Here is a 20,658-nt window from a genome sequence, read left to right on the forward strand (position 1 = left end):
GGCCAATCACCCAAAAAGGGTTTAAATTAGGGTGCATCCCTCTCCGTACGAGAGAGTCGATACTGTTTTTCCCAGAAATTGTAAAATGCATTGTATTTGGAGATGCACACCTTTGAAGCTTATACTCCTCCTTTTTCCAGGCCGCCTAACGGAAGCACAGACAATGTGACATAGTAAGTACTGTATAAAACGAGTATACTCGTATGCCGGGATACTACATGCATATGTGTGCGTTCATACCCATGGCAACACTTAACCAAATCAAACATTGTTACCCACGCAACGAAAGTACTGAGCACTTAACGCTAGAAACTGAAACAGGTGCATACGGCCCGCTTAAAACTACCCAGTCACCATTGAAAACTGTTGTGTTTGGCCACGAAGAGACTGCCACCTATTTAAGCGACAAGCCATATCAGTTCGCGTGGTGAATTCGATGAAGTAACATAAGTTAATATTGACCATCGCTTTCGAGGCCGGTTAACCCTTCTAGCCACATTCTAGTTGTGCGCACTTAGTAATTGTTATTTCCACATTTTTTCTGTGTGTTTTGTTTCGAATTTTGTTTTTCAACAAACGACCTTACAAAGGGTAAGGGAGCATGCGCTGTAACCTGTGCCCACTCTTTTTAATTGAGCTTGAATTCGTTGAAGCGTTAAGTCCGACTCACTCAAAAAGTACAAATTAGTTGGTAAATACAGCGCAGAGTGATAATGGAAGCATGTCGAACAACAGTTAAATTTTTACTCCCGCTGAAATAGTACTTCATAGCACCTGGAGGTCCAGTTCGGTTGAAAAACAGTGAAGGTAACTACTTGGTGCAGATGTACACAGGGCTGTAGTTATGTGCTAATTTGTAAATATGTACATATACATATGTGCGTGCATGTATTCACATAATAAAAAAGTAACTTCAACGCACATCAGATTTAAAATTGATAAATTCAGAATTGTCATTATTGCATTTAAATACTACTGACCCCCTCTCTAACTGGATTGTGACTCAAGGGCTACCAACATTACAAACAGTAACCACATATTACTGAAATGAATGCAATCTATTGATTTTTAAATGTAACCAGAGACAAGTGGCCTACAAAATGAGGCAAATGTGAAAAAGTGCAAAAAAGAATTCTGAAAAATAAAACAGAGTGGAAAAGTTCCTGTTGCAGTCTTATTTACGACATACAATTGAAAAAAATGTATATCTAAGTCCAAGTATACACACACCTACATACGCACATACACACGTACATACACATGCATGTACATGCAGGTGAAATTCATTAAATGCATGGACAAACCATGTCCGTTGGAGCAAAAAATTATCAGCTACTTGCGACTACGAATTGTAAATATGTACACACATACATACATATGCAAGTGTATTAACAGCAGCATAGAAAAATATGATTTACTTGAAGTACAAGCATTTACTGAAAGCCACCTACAACTCTTATTTCCGCCTTTTAGTTAAAAGTTAGTTTTGTCCCAAACTGCATTAATTACATCCGCGCAAAATATTTATTACTATTAAAAAGACGAGGGTAGATTTGAGCTGATTTAAGAAGTCTGATGGTCTAGTCTTTGTTTGATTAAAAATACAAGCATTGTCATACTAGGGCAGTAAAATGCAAACGCCAATCCTAAATGCTACCAATAATTGTATGCTTTATTAAGCAGGTGAAAGCATCTGCCGCTATGTGAGTGAGCCCATTTATGTATAGATCTGCATGTAACTCGTTACGTACTTGATCCACAAGTAGTTATTCCAATACTATAGACACTGAAAAGCCATTTCAAAAAGTGACTAAATCCACTCCTAAAATATATACAAAGAGATTGTTTGTGATCGGAAGCCTGTTTGGAGAGCAAAATGAACACGAGTAGGCACGATTTCTTCCACTTATAACAAAAATTGTTATTATCAGTATTGTTATTGTTTTAGAATATATTCACATGCACATCAGTGGTGCCGCGAGGGAAAGGAAAATTACAAAGCTTTGGGGAAAAAGTCAGTCGGGAATTAACATTTCATTTATACTCGTTAAGGGTAATTAATTTTGCGTCACCTTGTATAAACGACGAGGAAACACAAGCAGCCACTAAAACAGACTTTGTTGCAACGAAAAACCAAACAGAGGCCGTCGTAATTTGAATAAAACCCGCCCGATGGGCTGGACATATTTGAATTATAAATACTTGTAAAATAAAATAAATAAATAAATAATGGGAAACTCCTAGAGTTTTTCATTTTACACGACGTGGAACATATCCCCAAAAATTACCACATGTCGCATGTCAGGCTTTTCTAAGGAACATATCTACCCCGTAAAAATAGACTTGGGCGTACATATACAAATTTTATAAAGTAAAGTTTTTTCGTTATTTTTAAGTTGAAGGCAAATATCTTTAACTAAATTCGAACGCTCTGTGTATTTCACGCGTATGTATGTATGTAAGTATGTACAGTTTTATTTGTGTGCATTTGGCTTTGCACTTCCAATTGCTGCACTTCTAATGCGATTACAGTGAACAGTAAATCTGCAAAAAACCACGCATACACCCGCTTTCATACATAGATATGCAGTAAACTAGGAAATAAAAATAACCTACCTACGTATGTATGTTTACAAACGTTATTTAAAACAAAAAAAAATGCATGCTTTGTAGGGAGAAAGGTTCCGCACTAATAGAAAGAAAATACGCAAAGTAGGAAAGGTCCAAATGGGAAAACAAAAATTACAGAATAACCAGCACAATTTGCATAATTTAGTTAGTTGTGTCCCAGATCTATGTCGCACTAGTTGCTACCAATATGAAAAGTTATTAAATGCTGTTCTTTACGTCCGTAGTGCCTTTCTTGAATGAAACCTTGACTAAATTTTCAACAAAGAAACATTACAAATGAGCTGGAAGTTCCGGGATAAAAAAATTATGTTGGAACGAAAAGTTGGTAAGTGATCAAATTCATGCTTTACAAGGAAATCGATTTCTTTCGGTTGTCTGTTCACATATTTTCAGTTTGGGTGTACCCCCTGCTGCTGGCCTCCATATTTTCTCTTCATCCAATTGGCGTTTGCGCGCAAGGTTCTACGCTGAAGTCTGGTCTATTGAAAATAACGAAACCAACACCTAGGACTATGTACAATGGCACCTCAACAAGGGTAGTAGCAACAGCAACGAGCACTACCCCACTGCCGACTTCAACCACCACAGAGACGAATGAGAACAGCTCATCGACTCCTATAATTCCGGAAATTTGCATACACGGACTAAAAATAGTGTCTTCTGACAAGGATCAGGCGCAGAGTGTGCGCCACGAAAGGGATTTTGTACACGTGATTGAAGGCGACGCGATGCTCAGCATACTGACATCGGACGTTGCCTCTGCCCTTTTTGTTGTAAATCGTATAAACGGAGTCAATCTGTTGGATGCAGATTTTGAAATTGGTAAGTCAAGCTCGCCACAAGCGCGAAAATGTGATATGTGTGGTATTTGTGGTGGTAGATGTCTGATTTGAACTTTTTCAGGAGTCCGTGCCATTCTAGTCGAAGATGAGGTTGTAGCTGAGAATTTACTTATGCAAGAGGTGCAATATCTGCAGCAGTGCATAACCCACGCAATTGGAATTTTTGTCGACTACGATGTCTACAAGAGCTCCGAACAGATCATCAAAGATTTGGAGTACAATATTTGGCCAATGCTTTCGCCGCATGTATATCTGTTTCCGAAGGTGGCGCATCTGCTACATCAAATGCCTTGGGGGGAAAATATAGCATCAGTGGAAATTCTCACTGAAAACCTGGAAACTTATAATGAGTTCATGGAGGCTGTACGGCATGAACAAATGTGTCTTATGCATTTTAAGAGCGAAAAGAATATCTACATCCTCTTCGGAAATAAGATGGCTAATCATTTTGAAGAAAATGGCACAATTTTCGCAGTTCCCACCGATCGCGCTGATCGTACATTTATATCAGGTAAATTGCACATAGTAAAATCTACGTTCTTTCTTCTACACAACGCGAATACAAATTTTCTGGAATTTTCTTTAATTTAAGATCTCCCGGATAAGTCCTATGTACTTATGGAACGCGAAATACATGCTGACGCAATTGATGGAAATTCCACTTTGTCTACAGTAGAGGAGGCACTGACGGGCAAATCGGTCCAACCATCACGTGTTTTTGCTTTTGCTCGACCTATGCTGGAGTTGGTGCGTTGGCTTAAAGGCTCATTAGCTCGTAACTGCAAGCGGGAGCAAAACATTTTCATATTAGAGTCATGTTTCAATTTTCTCACATTCATCGCCGACTGGCAAACGCCTGAGTATCGTCAGTATTACGAACCCTCAAAGATTCTAGAGTTATTGCATATGCATCGCTTTGCTTCTCTAATGAACTTTCAAATGTATCAAAAATTCAACGAAAACGGCCATGGAACCACGACCATTTCATCTGGCGAGGATCATATAGAACTTCGGGAGATTGCGTCGCAAAACTTCGTTACGAACATAACTACTTTCTATCACTACAATCGTGCCAATAGCACTAGCCTAGAGCTGAAACCGAAATTTGGCCAGGTTTTCAATTGCCAGTATAGTGCGGGGGAGAATGCCCGATATCCATTTCTGTTTGATGGCGAATCAGTGATGTTTTGGCGCATTAGACCAGATGCATGGGTAGCCACGGGAATGACTGCTGCAATTCTTGGTCTAATAATTACATTGGCCATATTGGTGTTTATTGTCGTGCGCATCTCCTTGGGCGATGTGTTTGAAGGCAATCCCGTTACTTCAATCCTACTGCTACTTTCTTTAATTTTGTTATTCATTTCGTTCGTGCCCTTCTCTTTGGAGTACATTGGTGAGCATCGTAACTCGCATGTGACTTTCGAAGATGCCGCCACACTCAACACCCTCTGCGCTGTGCGCGTTTTCGTTATGACGCTCGTCTATTGCTTTTCATTCTCGCTTATGCTTTGCCGGGCCGTTATGCTCGCCTCTATCGGTTCAGAGGGTGGATTTTTATCCCATGTCAACGGCTATATTCAGGCGGTAATATGCATTTTCAGTATTTTCGTGCAGTTAGGTATGTCTATTCAGTTGTTGGTGATCATGCAAGTGGCCACAGAGAGCATATCATGTGAGAATATGTACTATGGACATTGGTTGTGGGTTTTGGTGGCGTACGACTTCATCTTGCTCGTGGGTATTGTCGGTCTGGTTCCTTTCATTTATCGCTCACAACGGAATTATCGCGAAGGAATTCTCATTGTTATTGGTGCAGTGCTGACTTTTGTTATTTGGATCGTTTGGATTGGAATGTCATTCTTCGGCGATGAGATGCGTGATGCAGCTATACCTTTGGGGCTCCAGGCTACCGGTTGGGCTATATTGGTAGGAGTGCTTATCCCACGCACGTTCCTTATAGTGCGCGGTATTGAGCGTTCGGATATTGCTCAAGCTTTGCCCTCGCTTACTTCGTTGGCCTTCGCGCAGAATAATCAGTACTCTTCCGAACAGGTAAATAGTGATAGCTAAAGAGATTTTTTTTTTTTAATTTTGAGCGCTGATTATGCTATTTACTTACACTAGAGCGTTTACGAGTGTGTTAATCCAGCTATGCGTAGTTGTTCGCAGGCCGAAATGGCTCAATCGCCCAGTGAAATTCCAACACTTCCATTACGTGGTGGTGGACCACGACGTCAACAATTTTTTGCCAACCTGCGCCAGGCCAATGCTAATATAAACCCACAACGACCTCCTCCGCGCCCACAACGGGGAAGTCCCACACGTTCAGAGTGCTCTTCCTTGCCTGACTCCCCAGAGAGTAGTAAGATAACTCGATTCTAAACGGAACGAAAAATGTGGAAGAAAGAGTTTTTATATTACATAGAAAGTATTTTTAACTCTCCATCATCTTTGTATCTAGTCATTGTCTTTCGAAGACTGTTATTTTTATTACATTAAAACCAAACATACCTTATACTTTAGTATATTGTATTAAATAAACTATGCCTAAACATACAAAAAATTATTATTATTTTAACCGTGGGATATTGAATTGATCTACCTACATAAGCACGTAGGCAAACCACTGAAGTAAAATCATAAATTTTGAGGAGTTCGGATGGCGCAATTATTTCATCTTCTAGGTGCTGAAGTTTACTCAGTTGAGCCTGTGTCTAGGATTACGCGAATGACGGCAATGAGAAGCTGTGCCACAAGATTTCCGCAAACTCCATGTGCTATGTATTTATGGATATTTATACATTTGCGACCAATTATGTAAGTACTTCTAATGTACGCAAGTAATCACCTAATTATTTACTTTTTGTTCTTCCTTTGCGAGCCTTTCAACCTAAGTTTTTGCATATGTTATATAGCATAGGGTAAAACAATTACAATCTGAACGCAGGGTGAGTAAGTGAATGTGTTCTTCTTAGGACGCCGTCTTGGACCTCTACTTCGATACAATGCGGAAGCAGGCCCGGGGTTGAGAAAAAAATCCAAGAGAAGAGGAAAGGTGTTTCTAGTGGAATAATCACGACGGTTGCTATCTGGTGCGAAGGCATTTAAAACCCAACCTCACTGTCTAAATAAACAAAATAGGTTAAAACAATTACAACTAGTAGATGATGCTAACCAATACACTACACGACATAAATTAAAATATACAAAAACCACTAACCTCGCGAACAATATTGCTTAAGTAGTGCGATGGCCGCTGGGTTTGTTTCAAGACTTTACTTTTGAGCTACCCCACAGAAAAAAGTCCATAGAGGTAAGATCGAGTGATCTAGGCGACTAGGATATGCCACCGATATGTCTCATCTGCTTGCTAGGGAAGAAACCACGGAGCATTACCATGGTTTCTCTGGCTGAGTGAGGCGTAGCGCCAACTTGCTGAATCCATTTGTATATACTGAAGAAAGGATTTTGTTTTCATTATTGGCAGAAAACTATCGTTGATCAAGCAGCGATAAGAGACACCGTCCACAGAAATTGCTTGCCCCCGTTGTTTAAAAAAAGATGGTCCAATTATTCCATTGCTTGACATGCACACCAAACCGGTACTTTGTGGGTTTAATATCTCATCCACAATATTTTTTGGAAGCGTCAGGGCAGTTGCTCTCTTGCGCACGGACTAACTCGTGCAAACTTGTAGTGACGAGTTCAATATTTCCATTTGTTCTAGTTGTTGACCCGTCCACTGTGACATCGTGACTAAATAACCCGACGGAAAAACGAAGCTCATGTGGTACCTTCTCCATTTACATGTTCAGCAGTTAGAGAGGCTTTAAATTTAAAACCTAATTCTGGCACTGCACACCCTGTTTAATTTAGCTTACACACCCATTATTTGACGGCAGAAAGTGTTTTGATTTTGTCGAAATTGACAAACAATTGTATTTGTTCATAATACTTAGATAAACGATGGAAAGATGTTTCTCACATTATTGACTTAGACTTATTGAATTTTTGAGTTTTGATTGCAGTTTGGCTTCGTTCGAAAAAAAACTTCTTATTTATTCAAAGTTTAAGGAAGCAGCAGCTATTTCTTCCTGCAACATTAGAACTAAATGCAAACCGAAAGTCGTTGTGGAGGCTGGAAAATGAATTTAAATAAGCATTAGTATAATCAATAACGTCTCTTTTATTATTATATGTTCCTCTTCCCATAAGTCGAGAGCAGCAACTTTAACCCCTCAAACTATTCCAGTCTTTTCCTTTTGGGTTTTTTTTCATAATGAGTACCAATTTACAAACGAATTGATTATTAAAAAATATTAATATATTCATTGAAAATTTCGTTGTTTTGTTTTTGTTTTGTGTATTTGAATTTCATTTCATTTCTGTTTTTTGTTCTTTCGCTTTCACGACGTTTCATTTCTGATTGAACAGGTTTACTTATCTCATTAACCAGACTTCACAGAGTTGCATAGAGATGCCACAAATTTATAGTCAACTAGCAAACCCAGCCCCCTTCGCTGGGCACACTAAAAAAAAATAGATATGGTTTAGAACAGAAAATATATGGTTTTCATATTATTTATTTCTTTATTCTTTATTCAAGCGCTTTGGCATAAGCAATATTTTTTGTTTTTCTATTTGTTTTTGAGTAAATATAAAATATAAATTGAAAATCAGGAAAAAAGAAGATTGTTTTTAAATTTCAAATCAACGCATATGAATAAACAATCGTCTTTTTTCCTGATCATCCATGAATTTTTCGTTTCAATTTATATGTTTTATTAAACATTGGAGCTTTTTTAACCATTATCCATTTATATTTTTCAAAAAAAAAAAAAAACGAAAAAAATTGTTTTTTCCACGAACACATAATTTCATTCGGATTTCACATTAAATTCTCAAATTTCGTAAGAAATTATTCACTGTTCCAAAATCCACTCCAAAAAAATTCACAAACAATTTTTACATGTTGCACTTACGTTTTTTCCTTATGGCATCCAAATCAGAAAGAAATATTAACACATTGTAACTCATACTGTCAATTTGACAGTCCAGTTCCGCCCCAAGCGTTAAAAAAGTAAACGACATTATGGCTGGCTCAAAAGAACGCTGTACCCGTTGCCACTGCTCCGAATTACAACCAAACTTTACGAAACCCATTTTCAATACTTACTTAACAATGTGCATAAGTTTGGTTTAATTCGGTGCAAAGACACGGCGGGTCCACGTTTTGGCATATATTTCGAGACCCTAGTCATCAATAGGTATGAAAATTACCCCGTATTAAATCACTTATCAACAGCTTTCATTTGATACCCATATTGTACATACACAACCAAAGGTTACCCGGGTCCACGTTTTGACCTATATCTCGAGACCCCAGTCACGTAGCGGCATGAAAAATACTCTGTACTAAGGCATTCACCAACAGCTTCAATTTGATATCCATATTGTACAAACACATTCTAGGCTCCACGTTTTGGTTTCTATCTCGAGACCCTAGTTACGGAGCGGCATGAAAAATACTCTGAACTAAAGCATTCACCAACAGCTTCCATTTGATACCCATATTGTATATACACGTCCGAAGGTTACCCGGGTCCACGTTTTGACCTATATCTCGAGACCCTATATACCAATAGGTATCCAAACTATACGGAAACCATCTTCAATACCTACTTAACAATGTGTGTAAGTTTGGTTTAATTCGGTGCAAAGACACGGCGGGTCCACGTTTTGGCATATATTTCCAGACCCTAGTCATCAATAGGTATGAAAATTACCCCGTATTAAATCACTTATCAACAGCTTTCATTTGATACCCATATTGTACATGCACAACCAAAGGTTACCCGGGTCCACGTTTTGGTCTCTATCTCGAGACCCTAGTCACGGAGCGGCATGAAAAATACTCTGAACTAAAGCATTCACCAGCAGCTTCCATTTGATACCCATATTGTTCATACACATCCGAAGGTTACCCGGGTCCACGTTTTGACCTATATCTCGAGACCTATCCACCAATAGGTATCCAAACTATACGGAAACCATCTTCAATACCTACTTAACAATGTGTGTAAGTTTGGTTTAATTCGGTGCAAAGGCACGGCCGGTTAGCGAACACACACAAAAAGTTGACTTTATTTTATATATAAGATTTTTTTCAGTTTGTGTCCGAAAAATCCAAATATCTTACGGAACCCTATTTTTTTCCAAAATAAAATGTAATCCATGTTACTCTTGGATAATGTAGTTTTCGAATGGTGAAAGAATTTTTAAAATCGGTCCAGTAGTTTTTGAGCCTATTCGTTACAAACAAACAAACAAACAAAGTTTTCCTCTTTATAATATTAGTATAGATTAAGTATTAATTGGTAATTAATAATTTGAATTCTTGTATGGTAAATTAGGTAGGTGCTGTTTGTACGTAGTATTAGAGTACAGTATGCATTTTCTCAGTAAAAAAATTGCTTTATCAAATGTTTGTCGTAGATGAAACCAGTGGCTAGTCAAAGATGTAATGAAATCATATTCTCTAGAAAGCCATAAGTCAAAATAAAAAAACTTTGTTGGTTTTCCAAAAGCCGGAAGCCAATCAGGTCTAGTAGGAAACAGTTATGTCGATAACAGTTTCCTACCCAAAGACGCGCCTTGACATTTTCTGTATTTGTTTAAAATACAACTATTTTGCAAGTAGACCAAATATTATAATAGATCATATTTTTGCTAATAACAGTCGCTTCTCGGCAGGCAATGACAAATCCCTGGGTGCACCTCTACTATGAAAAACCTTCTTATAAAAGCCATTAATCTTGCGGTGGTAGTATAATTGTAGGCCGATCCATATGTATGCCGGAGAATGACGCAAAAAATTTGAGAAGCTGGGCCAAATTTCTAACTAGGATGCATGCCTAACTACATTTACGTATACAAATGCATTTACAGAATACCAGTAACGTACGTGTTATGCTTTTTTTGTGAAAACGTTTTTTCTTAAGGGAATTTTGGTAAAAGGAAAAACGAATCTCGAAAGGGTTGTAGACGCAAAGAATTTTCAATTTTGTAATTGCTTACGAGATATCCAACTGAAATGAATAACAAAAGCATTCGTTCAGAAGCGACGCCATGTAAGCTTCATATGCCTGAACAAATTGCTTTTTAACGAAAGCTTTTTTGCAACTGGCAATACGCCAAAAAAGCTACCTCGTTTTTGTTCACAATTGAAGATATTGTAACAATTTTAGTTGAAGGTGACTTTTTCACACATTTTAATTATAATAAAAACATTTTTGTGTAGGTGTGTATGTATATACGGATAATAATATGTATATGTATGCACATCCTTCGCAGTTTGGTGTAATATTTACAAACGAGCTTTGGTGATAACCCTCAAGTTCGGAATCGAATTAAAAGTAACCTGGTAGCACCATTTTTCATTTCAGCTGAGCTCTTTTGGGTTCAATGCTGTTTGACTCAGTTCGTCCAGTTTAGTTTTTGATGCCAACCCGAACAACTTGGACATAATTCCACTTCGGTGTCAGTGATTGTCGTTGCTGTCAAAAAATGTCTATATATGGAATGTAAAAAGAAAATGAAATCTTAATAAGAAGGAAAACGTTTTGTGAATAACGCTTGAGTGGTGAAGTTTTGAAACTTGAATTGTACGAGTGATTTAAATTTAAATATTTCTGAATTAAATACAAAATAAAGTGCATCATGTAATTTGCGACTGACGTATGAAAAACTTTTTCATATGCAGAAAACTTTCAGTTCGGTGGACTTAAATTAAATTCCATTATCAGAGGTATACGAAATATTTGAACAACTTTAAAAGCTGGCAAAAAATAAACATTTGAGTAAATATTTTTAGAAAATTTTAATGAAGAAAATTGCCTCTTCTCCCTTCTGCTCCCGTTTCTCTCAGTTTTTACACTTTGTCCTCGTGGCCCACCACGTTCCACCACTCCGCACCCTCACACGAATTGACACATTTCAAAGAATAAGTTTAGTGCATATCCTGTATGCTTTGTCGCTCTTTGATTTTATCCTTTTACGCTCTCTGTCTTCGTTAAGTAGTCCAGATGACAGCGAGTACATATTTACATACAGATATACATCTGTACACTTATGTGAATGCAAAACGTGCGCCGAGTTTCCAAAGCGACTATCGCACACCAAACACACAGATTTAAAAATAGAATAGAGAATAGATGTAATAAAATTATTGCATTGAATTGGGTTTGCAATTTTGTTGTTTTCATAACGGCTATATATAAGTACGGTTATATTATTAATCCACCAAATTTGACATCCCTCGATGCTACTTCGGTGAAGTATTGAATGCTTTCTAACTGGCCTGCTCAATTAATTGATTATCTCACCAGTTATTTCGTACGTGGGACAGACCTGATTAGGACTATGAATGTGCTAAAAAATACAGGAACGGTGATATGATTCATATGATTCATGGTAGAAATACAACAAGAATAAAATCCACTTTTCATGTAACGGAAATTTCCCTTTATATCTTTCAAACATTATGAATGGAATGTGTTTGAAGACTTAAAGTTTTGGGAAAACTCTCCGAAAGGAGTTGGTATTTAATCTCCGCCAAATTAAAATAGTATCTGATATGGGAATACTCGAAGTTTTCGCTGACACAAACTTCATGCAGATTAGCAAAATAATGTAACAAGCGTTGCAACTTTATATGTATCCCTACATTTGCTTGTACGCCAGTATACCGATCCTAATTAACGTGAAATATTCAATATTATTTTTATTTTTTCTATTTTTAAGAAATGCGAACAAAGTATGTCGCAGGTTTTGATTCCATTATTATACTTGTAACTTTTGATAGTTTGACGCGTACACTCTTACTTCACTTTTTCTAATGACTAATTCCAGCCCTTTTTTCGTCAAATATTTTTCGCAATATTTATTTCAGTGCCTCTTGTTATATCTTCTTAAATTTTTAAACAAGCCGAGATTTAAACAGTGCGTGCCACTTTCCCCAATTATCTAACTATAAATTAACCGAACATTTTAACTTAATAAATTTTTTAATTTAAATTGTGAGCATAAAATGTTGAATGTCACCTCACAACACTCCGTCCAAACTCAACGTCCAAAAACCTTTACCACTTATGCTTGTAATGTTGTTGGTTTGTACTTGCAAAATATCCATAGCAATAGCCGATAGAGATAATACGCAGAAATCGAAAGTGTAATGAATTTTAGGCGGTGCTTAGTTAAAAATGGACAATTAGCAGCAAATATTCGGGTTTATTATTACGAGTATTATTGTTCAAATTCCACCAGCCAAACACAGGTCAACGAAAGCAGCACAACGACCCCACTCTGGGTTCCTAAAATGTGCTGAATTTTTTATATCTGCGTGTGTTTACGACAAAACTTCCATTCATAAAATTACTAAGCGTGCGTGCGGCAAAACGGCGGCGGGCTGTGCGGCGCACAAGTGTGTGTGAGTAGTAGTCGTGTAATGAGGACGCACATTTACGGGTATGACGTGGAGCGTTCTGTTCCTGCGCGTAGATAAAATGAGAGCCAAGTGATTTTTGTTTACATAAACCTAACGAAACTAACCATTCACAAAGAACAACTCCGTTATGCGCTATTTATTTCGTTATTTTGAGCTTTGGCATATGCTCGGACGCATCTGTACATACATACGTAGTTATGTATGTATTCATACTCAATGCTATCGCTAAACACAAGGACGGAAAAGTTTAGCAATTCCAGAAAATTTTGTAAATTGTGATTGAAATATTTGGAGAAAACATTAAAAAAACTTTTATATATTAGATTTCGTGGTTCCTGAACTGTTTTAGTAATTTGTCACAAACAGCTGATAATAAAAACTACAAAAAATTGTGCTAATTAGTTGTACTTACTTGTCTATGTATTTCAGTGTGTAACAGATTGCTATATAAAATCTGAGCTCGGAAGTGAATCAATTCAACTGAAATACAGCTACTTTAGATGTTAACAAGCTGCTTAGCGATTGCCTCAACAGTGGAGATCTCGATTAAGTCCCCAAGTGATGTTTTCGCCACCATCAATGGAAATCTAAATGGTATACCATACACACCACCGCACGCATGCATTTGCATGTTCGAATAAGTGTTAATAATTAAAACTACTAACTTTCAGATGAGAGCTGTGCCACTTCACCAATTGCCGACGCATTGGATACGAAATCATATACATCGATGACAAAACAATTGACTTCCAGCTCCTCTACAACGAATCCCAACTGCGCCCTTCCTTCCAGTGCAGCCAATTCAGCCGGATCTGTTGGCACGCTTATCCTATCGCCTCTTTCTTCGCCAGCAGCAAATGTCGGTTTGGCACATACCCAACCCGATGTGAATGTCGTTGAGGCGGATGGTTGTAAGGATGCAAAAATATTGCAGAAGAGTACCAGTAATTGCAACACGTTAGTGCCAAATTCTCTTGCCGCTGGCACTTTGAGCGCTATTGGTTCGGTAAATGATGTGGCATCTTCAGCAAAGGCAGGCAGTGATGCCAGTGGGCGTTCGGCAGCGCTGGAGCGCGCCTATGTCCACGACGTTTATGAGCACTGTGAGGAGCCCACTGGGCTTATTCGACCACGAATAGCACAATTTCTCAACAACTTAGAGCCGGGGGCTGTCGTCTGTGATGTGGGCTGCGGCAGCGGTCGTTATCTTACTCATGGAAACCCAGCCATTTGTACAGTGGGAGTAGATCGGTGTCATCGCTTGAGCAAAGTCGCGCGAGAAAAAGGTGGTGAGGTTAGTTCCCCTTTTATTTATATAATCCAATACCCGACTATTAAAATTTTATGCTGGATAACTAATGTTGGAAGTAAAGTGTAAACAATGTCAACAACATTATATTGTTTTCAAGTATCGGGCGTATTAAAGAGCTTGAGAACTTAAAATGACAGGTTAAGTTAGCCAGGTTGCTTGTATAAGACAAGACACTCGGTGACACTAAGACCCATTGTGATGTCTGATTTTGATTTCCTTCCTCTAACTAAGTTGCTTAAACCACTTGGATCTTTTCAAGAAGGTGACTAGTCTCGCCATTGATACATTTTGCAAAGTTCCCAGGTCGTCAAAGTAATAATCGACAAGAAAGTGTCAAAATAATAATACATACAAACAGAAATATTGTTGGTATGACTTACGGCGACAATGATCACTTGAATATTGCGCCGTCTTGCTGGAATCAAATGCCTTCGATGTTTAGCTGATTAATATTTGGAAACAAAAGTTCAGAAAACATGCCTCTATAGCGCTCGTAATTTACTGTAACGGCAGCTTCTGCTTCATTTCGAAAGAAATAAAGACCAATGATGCCGCCAATGCTGTATGAACTTCGCGTTCAGATTTATTTTTTCCAATTGTTATACAGAAGCACACAAATGTGAACGTAAGCATAAGACCAGTTTTCATCGATTATTATTTTCTTTAAAGGTTATGATGGGTGACAATTTGGAACTGCCATTCCGTGATGAATCATTTGATGCGGTCCTTTCGTTGGCTGTTGTCCATCACTTTGCTACCACTGAGCGCCGTGTGAGTGCTCTCCGAGAGTTGGCGCGGATATTGCGCATTGGTGGCCGTGTAATTATAACAGTGTGGGCACTTGAGCAAAGACATCGCCGCTTTGAGTCACAAGATGTACTCATTCCATGGCAGCCTCCTAAAATTCGTAATCTGAGCTGTTCGGATGAGGAGGATGATGATAGCTTCCTTCCACCGTATCATGCCTACACCGAGGATTCAACAAATTCAAGTCGATCAGCTGGTGATGGAGATAGCTCCAGTTTGTCTTCGTCGTCGCCTGGTGAGTCGTGCTATAGCTTTGTCCGGCGTGCTATTCAAGTAAGTTTCTCAAAACAGTGAGTGCAGCAGAATTAAATGATTTTGATATTTTCAGAAACTGGCTAGTGGCCGAAGACACCCTTGGTTTCTGGACTCATGGACGTCCAAAGAAACAAAAAATGACAGCAGTCTTGATTTTGAAGATGTGAAAGACCTACCTATTGAACTTCGGCGTCTCGAAGACTTTGAAGATTTTCACGATCCACCACTTTCAGCGGGTCTGAAATCACGGAGTCTTGGTAGTATACTTAATCCGCCACCGCGCCAAATAGTGCGCTCCCGATCCAGCGTCCCAAGTCTAGGAGGAACTATTCTTCATGTAGACGTTAGCCAAAAGCCGGGAACGTCGGCTGCAACTTACTCCTTACAAAATGCTCTTCAAGCAATGGACAATTGCAATGCCGCTACAGGTATTGGCACCACAAACAACGTTTCACCAACGAAGTTAATTAAGGCATCCAATGTAAAAAGCTTGAACAGTAACAATTCATTAGGACGACGCCCAAAGTTAATCAAACAGAAACAATCCCTTTGTGATGAAGAATATCAACTGCCAGAACATCCATTTCATATGATAAGTACCTATAATAGTAATAATAATAGCGTCAGCAGCAATTTGTACCTACGCAGCGGCTGTTATTATAACAGCAATAATGGCAACGTTAACAGCCATACGGGAGGAGCAGCAGCGAACCTCCAGAATTTACAACATCAATCGAGTCTTACCGCGCGGCAAATGGTGCAAGCAAGTATCTTTTTGCGAAAACAAAGTTCATTAAATGAAGAACTCATGGCCGTCAACCGATTGCGTGAAAAGGAAAGGGTTCGCAAACGTATTCAGAAGCAGACTTCTTTAAATGAGGCCTTTCTTTGCCGGTCCGCAATGTTCTCTAAGAAGTTACATGTCATACGCGAGAGTTTCACAAAGAAAATGAAAACTTCTACGGGCAGTTTTGAGAGAGCCACTAAAACGGGATTGAACAAGCTGGTGCAAAACCTAACCTCTTACATAACACCAGAAGCAACAAGTTCGGTTCCGTCAGAAAGAACAGTCGGTGAAACAGGGCTAAACAGTACCGCTCAACAGCCTGCGAACGCCCCAAAATGCAATAAGTATCACCATCATCACCATCACCACCACCACTACGTGCAACAGCAACTTCAACAGCAACAATCCCTCAATCCTCAAAATTACCATCGCCAACAAGGTGCCTCCATGCATGCCCTTGAAAAAGGTTCGCCCTCAACCAACTTGCAAAAGCAATTGTCACTTGGAGGCAACGTTAATAAATACGCTGGCCCGGTAACATATTGCAACAGTGCTGAATGCACCACCTCGGCTTGCTATTGCAGCACATACCACTATACAGGTTGCAACACGTTTTGCACCACTAACGATTGCCATGAAAATAAGGAGGAAAAGGCACGCCGACACTCGCGGGAGTCCGGTTCGGACTCCTCCAAAGACAGCAGTTTACAGTCGGATACCAGTATCGAGTCTGAAGATAGTTTCGCCTCGGTTATTTTCATTCCGAAACCTGAACAGCATCAGCAGCAACTTAACTACCAGCAACAGCATCAAAGTTCTAATTCGAGTTCGAGCAATTCGTCTTCAATCAATGGTGGTGACAGCGGAAGCGGAGGTGGCTGTCATGCATATGGAAATTGTTGCCAACAAAATAACGGTAATTGCAAAATACAATCCAATGGCAACCCTGCCAGTTGTATTACATGCCTTAAACATCAACCACATTCTCACCAGCAGCGATTGCCCTCTGTGCCTACATCCCCTTTGATTATGCCATGCCCACCCACTCCCGCGCATTCTCCAGCAGCCATACAAGCGGTGGTTACTTCACCTCCTCGAACAGTAGCGGCCGTAACCGCCGCAATGGCTATACTGACTCCACCTTCAAACAATGTATGTGACGCGAAAGAAAGTCTAAATTCCAAAATTTACGCTAAAAATAATGCCGAAACCGCTGAGAATCGATTCAACTTCGATGAAGCGCACATCAAAAAACACGAAAATTACAAAGAGGAACAAAAAGAGAAAAATGACAAAGCTGCACAAAAGAACGAAGTCGCTGCTAAAATAACCAAGCAGATTATCAAGAACCTGCCTCCTATCCCTAAATTTCGTAAGCAGCAATCCCTGCAAGCAATCCGCCAAAACTTTCCGATAGTACGACGTTGTTCAGCCACCTCCACCTCATCCATACCGAGCATACCGAAACTTATGTCTCTTGAGCTTTTCAACCCCGCCACCGACGATTTAGACAGCGACTCTAGCGAGGCGTCTACTCCAAACTCCATTGATAGCGTAATTAGTACTGGTAAATCGAATACGACAGCAATTTCCTCGGAACAAACCCATATGAAAACATCACCAACATCCGATCAATGTGAAGAATTGGACCTCAATAAAAGCGAAGAACCTGAATCCGAGCAAATAGCCAAAGGCAAAAAGCAACAGTATTGCCCTGCCGATCTGCAAATTGACAGTGCGTTTCCTCATAACATATTTTTGAATGAAGAAGACAGTTGTCCTATACCTCCAGCTCAGGGAGGCGTGAATGCAAATGTGATTTCTGTTGCTAAAAAGGAGCAGGACTTTGCTGAGTTTGCTGAACAACTAAACGTGCAGTTATTACGAAAAATCGAGGACAAAAACGGCTCTGATGAGTGTGCAACTTCAGAAGTTAATAGCGAAACTGGTGATAATTTAGACACGCATATCAGCGCGTCGGCAGAAAGCCTAAATAAAAAGCGCAACAATGAGTTGCGAGACTTGTCGTCAATCCGTGAGGAACTGCGAGAACGACGCTTAATGTTGGCGAACCTTTCGACACAACCAAGTCTGCAGCAATCTCCAACCTCTTCGACATCATCCTTGTCCTCGCAAACTAGAAGTTTCACTATCCACGAGGAAAACGAAGAAGAAAGTGATGAACGGAGTTACTCCCTGCAGCTGTATGAAAATTGCAAAATATCGAAAATTAATTACAAACGAAACCGGCCATACAATTTAAATCCAGAAACAGCTTATCTACTGCAAGATGAAGGGGACATATTTGAAGAAGAAGAAGAACTCGATGTCTTGCCAGTGCAAGCAGAACACCAGGAAACTCGATCTCAATTGAAATATCAAAGCCAAATCAATGCTCGGCCTAGCAAAAATACAATTAGGGTCGATTCGGGCGAATCTGGGATAGCCGCAGAGAAGGAAGAAAATACTAATAAAGAGAAAGATAAAGACATGGAAAAACAAAAATTACTCCACAATCGACAATCAACAGAATCGTGGGGTAATTCCAACAGCTCAACTGGATCTCTCGAAAGCCCCTCGCAAGGGGGCGCCACAACACACCACCGCTATTATCACGTTTTCCGCGAAGGAGAGCTCGATGCATTGATCAACCATCACGTAACCAGTCTACACATAGTATCTTCATACTACGAACGGGCCAGTTGGTGTGTGGTTGCGGAAAAGGTTCAAGTCTGGACTATATAAACCAAATAACTGAACTACAACAAGAATTTATTTAAAAATTACCAAAACTACTAAGGGTAAACTCGATTTATCCCTTTTGCTTAGTGCAAAACTCGACGCGTACATACATACACTTGAATTCCTAAGCTTTTTACATCGAACCGAATACTTAGTCGCAACGAAAAATCAAACAAGTGGATTGTACTTTACAATAAATAGCTGCTTTTAAACCACCTTACTTTCATATGTATATACAAACATACATACGAATCCCTTGCTATTTTAGACGTTTTCCAAAGGCAAGCGCGCATACATGCAACGATTTTTTCTTAAAATATTTGGAATATAAATTATTGTATTGTACGATTATTGGTAATTAACTGTAAATATACACACACATACTTATATACGCGGGATTTCAACTACGAACTAAGAAAATACATTAAATATGAATACAAATGTACACCATTTAATCACCTAGTTTTTTCGACACTTCTGAATTAAAATAATTTTTGCATTAATAAGTGTATAGAAATACATATGAATGTACATTCGGAAAGCATTCATATACTCTTATAAATATTAACTGAAATAAGTGTGATTATGCATACTCGTATTTGTCATACGTACAGATATATCTTTCGAATAGGCCAATTAATTAGGTTAGATAGGTTTAACTGCTGACTTCAATAGAACTCATATGTAAGTACATTTTAAGTGGTATTGGTAGGTTTAAGTGTGTATTTACATACATATACGAGTGGGATTAAAATTAAAACATATTGAAACGTATATGAGTCTTTCTTATCTACAATAAGCGAAGCGGCCAACGGCTAAGTACTAACTCCACAAACCTACGCGCATGCATATATCTATGTATATCATATGCATGCACTCGCCTATACATACATACATACATATACATCTACATGTTGATAGATTATTTTGAGATTTATAACAATGCTATACAAATTTTGTTTTACTGATTTGTGCTTGAAGTCTCTGAATCTGTAGCCGTAAGCGAATAGGCAGAATACTTGAATGCAGTGATATACAAATACATGTAGCAGAAAGCTTATATTAAATGAAAACCAATGTTGTACATACCTATTTAAGTACACAAATACACGCATACATACGTATGAAGTTCATAGCTAAAATATGATATCATAACTCACGTCGCTCGATTAGAAGGCATTAACGACCAGAAGTTCTTTCTTCGAATTTAATTCTATGAGAAACATATATGTATATAAAATACCTAAGAACAATAATTAATAAATTGTAAATACATACTAATGTATATATATATTGTTTTTGCCGAATAAATCCTTTCTTCAGTAATTCCGACTAAGTTTTGTTCTTATAGCTTTCGGTCTTATGTCTCGAATAAAAGTGATGGAAAATGCAATTAGGGGCAGCAAACCACTGGTCACATAGATCATAATTCGCCGTTTGTAAGACAAGGAAACTCAGTTCTACATTTTTTTATTTTTATTCCAAGCCGTTTTATTCTATGAGAGTTTTATACATACATAAAGGGTGATCAATTTAGAGGTATCGGATTTTAATTCGAATTAAAGCAACGAAAATTCAAATTGATTGTGCGCAATCTTTACTGTTTTTGTGTAGAATCATTCATGGCATTTATTTTTAATCTAAGATAGTCCCTAAATCTTATTTTTAATTTAACTGCGGCGTAATTCGGCCATCCGTAAATACCAATTTTGAATGACCCGCTGGAGGACTTCGGTCAGTATCTCGCGAATAACTTTAGTAATGTTGGCTTCCA

General features: G+C 38.6%; 2 protein-coding genes across 3 annotated transcripts; both read left to right on the top strand.

The window, feature by feature from the left end:
* Positions 1-684: 684 nt before the first annotated feature.
* Positions 685-6,039, top strand: LOC129235545 (protein bride of sevenless). Its single transcript, XM_054869440.1, has 6 exons — positions 685-807; positions 2,856-2,956; positions 3,025-3,453; positions 3,535-3,984; positions 4,066-5,528; positions 5,601-6,039. The coding sequence occupies exons 2-6, from the start codon at positions 2,908-2,910 to the stop codon at positions 5,856-5,858; spliced, it is 2,649 nt and encodes an 882-aa protein (XP_054725415.1). The 5' UTR covers positions 685-807; positions 2,856-2,907; the 3' UTR covers positions 5,859-6,039.
* Positions 6,040-10,993: 4,954 nt separating this feature from the next.
* Positions 10,994-20,100, top strand: LOC129235814 (uncharacterized). 2 transcript variants are annotated; one of them, XM_054869855.1, is made up of 5 exons: positions 10,994-11,140; positions 13,411-13,575; positions 13,653-14,275; positions 14,963-15,373; positions 15,429-20,100. In XM_054869855.1, the coding sequence occupies exons 2-5, from the start codon at positions 13,482-13,484 to the stop codon at positions 18,885-18,887; spliced, it is 4,587 nt and encodes a 1,528-aa protein (XP_054725830.1). In that variant the 5' UTR covers positions 10,994-11,140; positions 13,411-13,481; the 3' UTR covers positions 18,888-20,100. The 2 variants fall into 2 exon arrangements, with proteins under 2 accessions (XP_054725830.1, XP_054725829.1); XM_054869854.1 differs by lacking the exon at positions 10,994-11,140 and adding an exon at positions 11,192-11,283.
* Positions 20,101-20,658: the final 558 nt, after the last annotated feature.

This window comes from Anastrepha obliqua, chromosome 1 (genome assembly GCF_027943255.1).
Source record: "Anastrepha obliqua isolate idAnaObli1 chromosome 1, idAnaObli1_1.0, whole genome shotgun sequence".
Taxonomy (NCBI): Eukaryota; Metazoa; Arthropoda; class Insecta; order Diptera; family Tephritidae; genus Anastrepha; species Anastrepha obliqua.

Coding starts and splice junctions, on each gene's coding strand:
- LOC129235545 (XM_054869440.1), top strand. CDS start 2,908: ATGAGCTGGAAGTTCCGGGATAAAAAAATTATGTTGGAACGAAAAGTT. Junction 2,957..3,024: donor TATGTTGGAACGAAAAGTTG/GTAAGTGATCAA, acceptor ACATATTTTCAG/TTTGGGTGTACCCCCTGCTG. Junction 3,985..4,065: donor TGATCGTACATTTATATCAG/GTAAATTGCACA, acceptor CTTTAATTTAAG/ATCTCCCGGATAAGTCCTAT.
- LOC129235814 (XM_054869855.1), top strand. CDS start 13,482: ATGTTAACAAGCTGCTTAGCGATTGCCTCAACAGTGGAGATCTCGATT. Junction 14,276..14,962: donor CGCGAGAAAAAGGTGGTGAG/GTTAGTTCCCCT, acceptor TTTTCTTTAAAG/GTTATGATGGGTGACAATTT. Junction 15,374..15,428: donor TTGTCCGGCGTGCTATTCAA/GTAAGTTTCTCA, acceptor TGATATTTTCAG/AAACTGGCTAGTGGCCGAAG.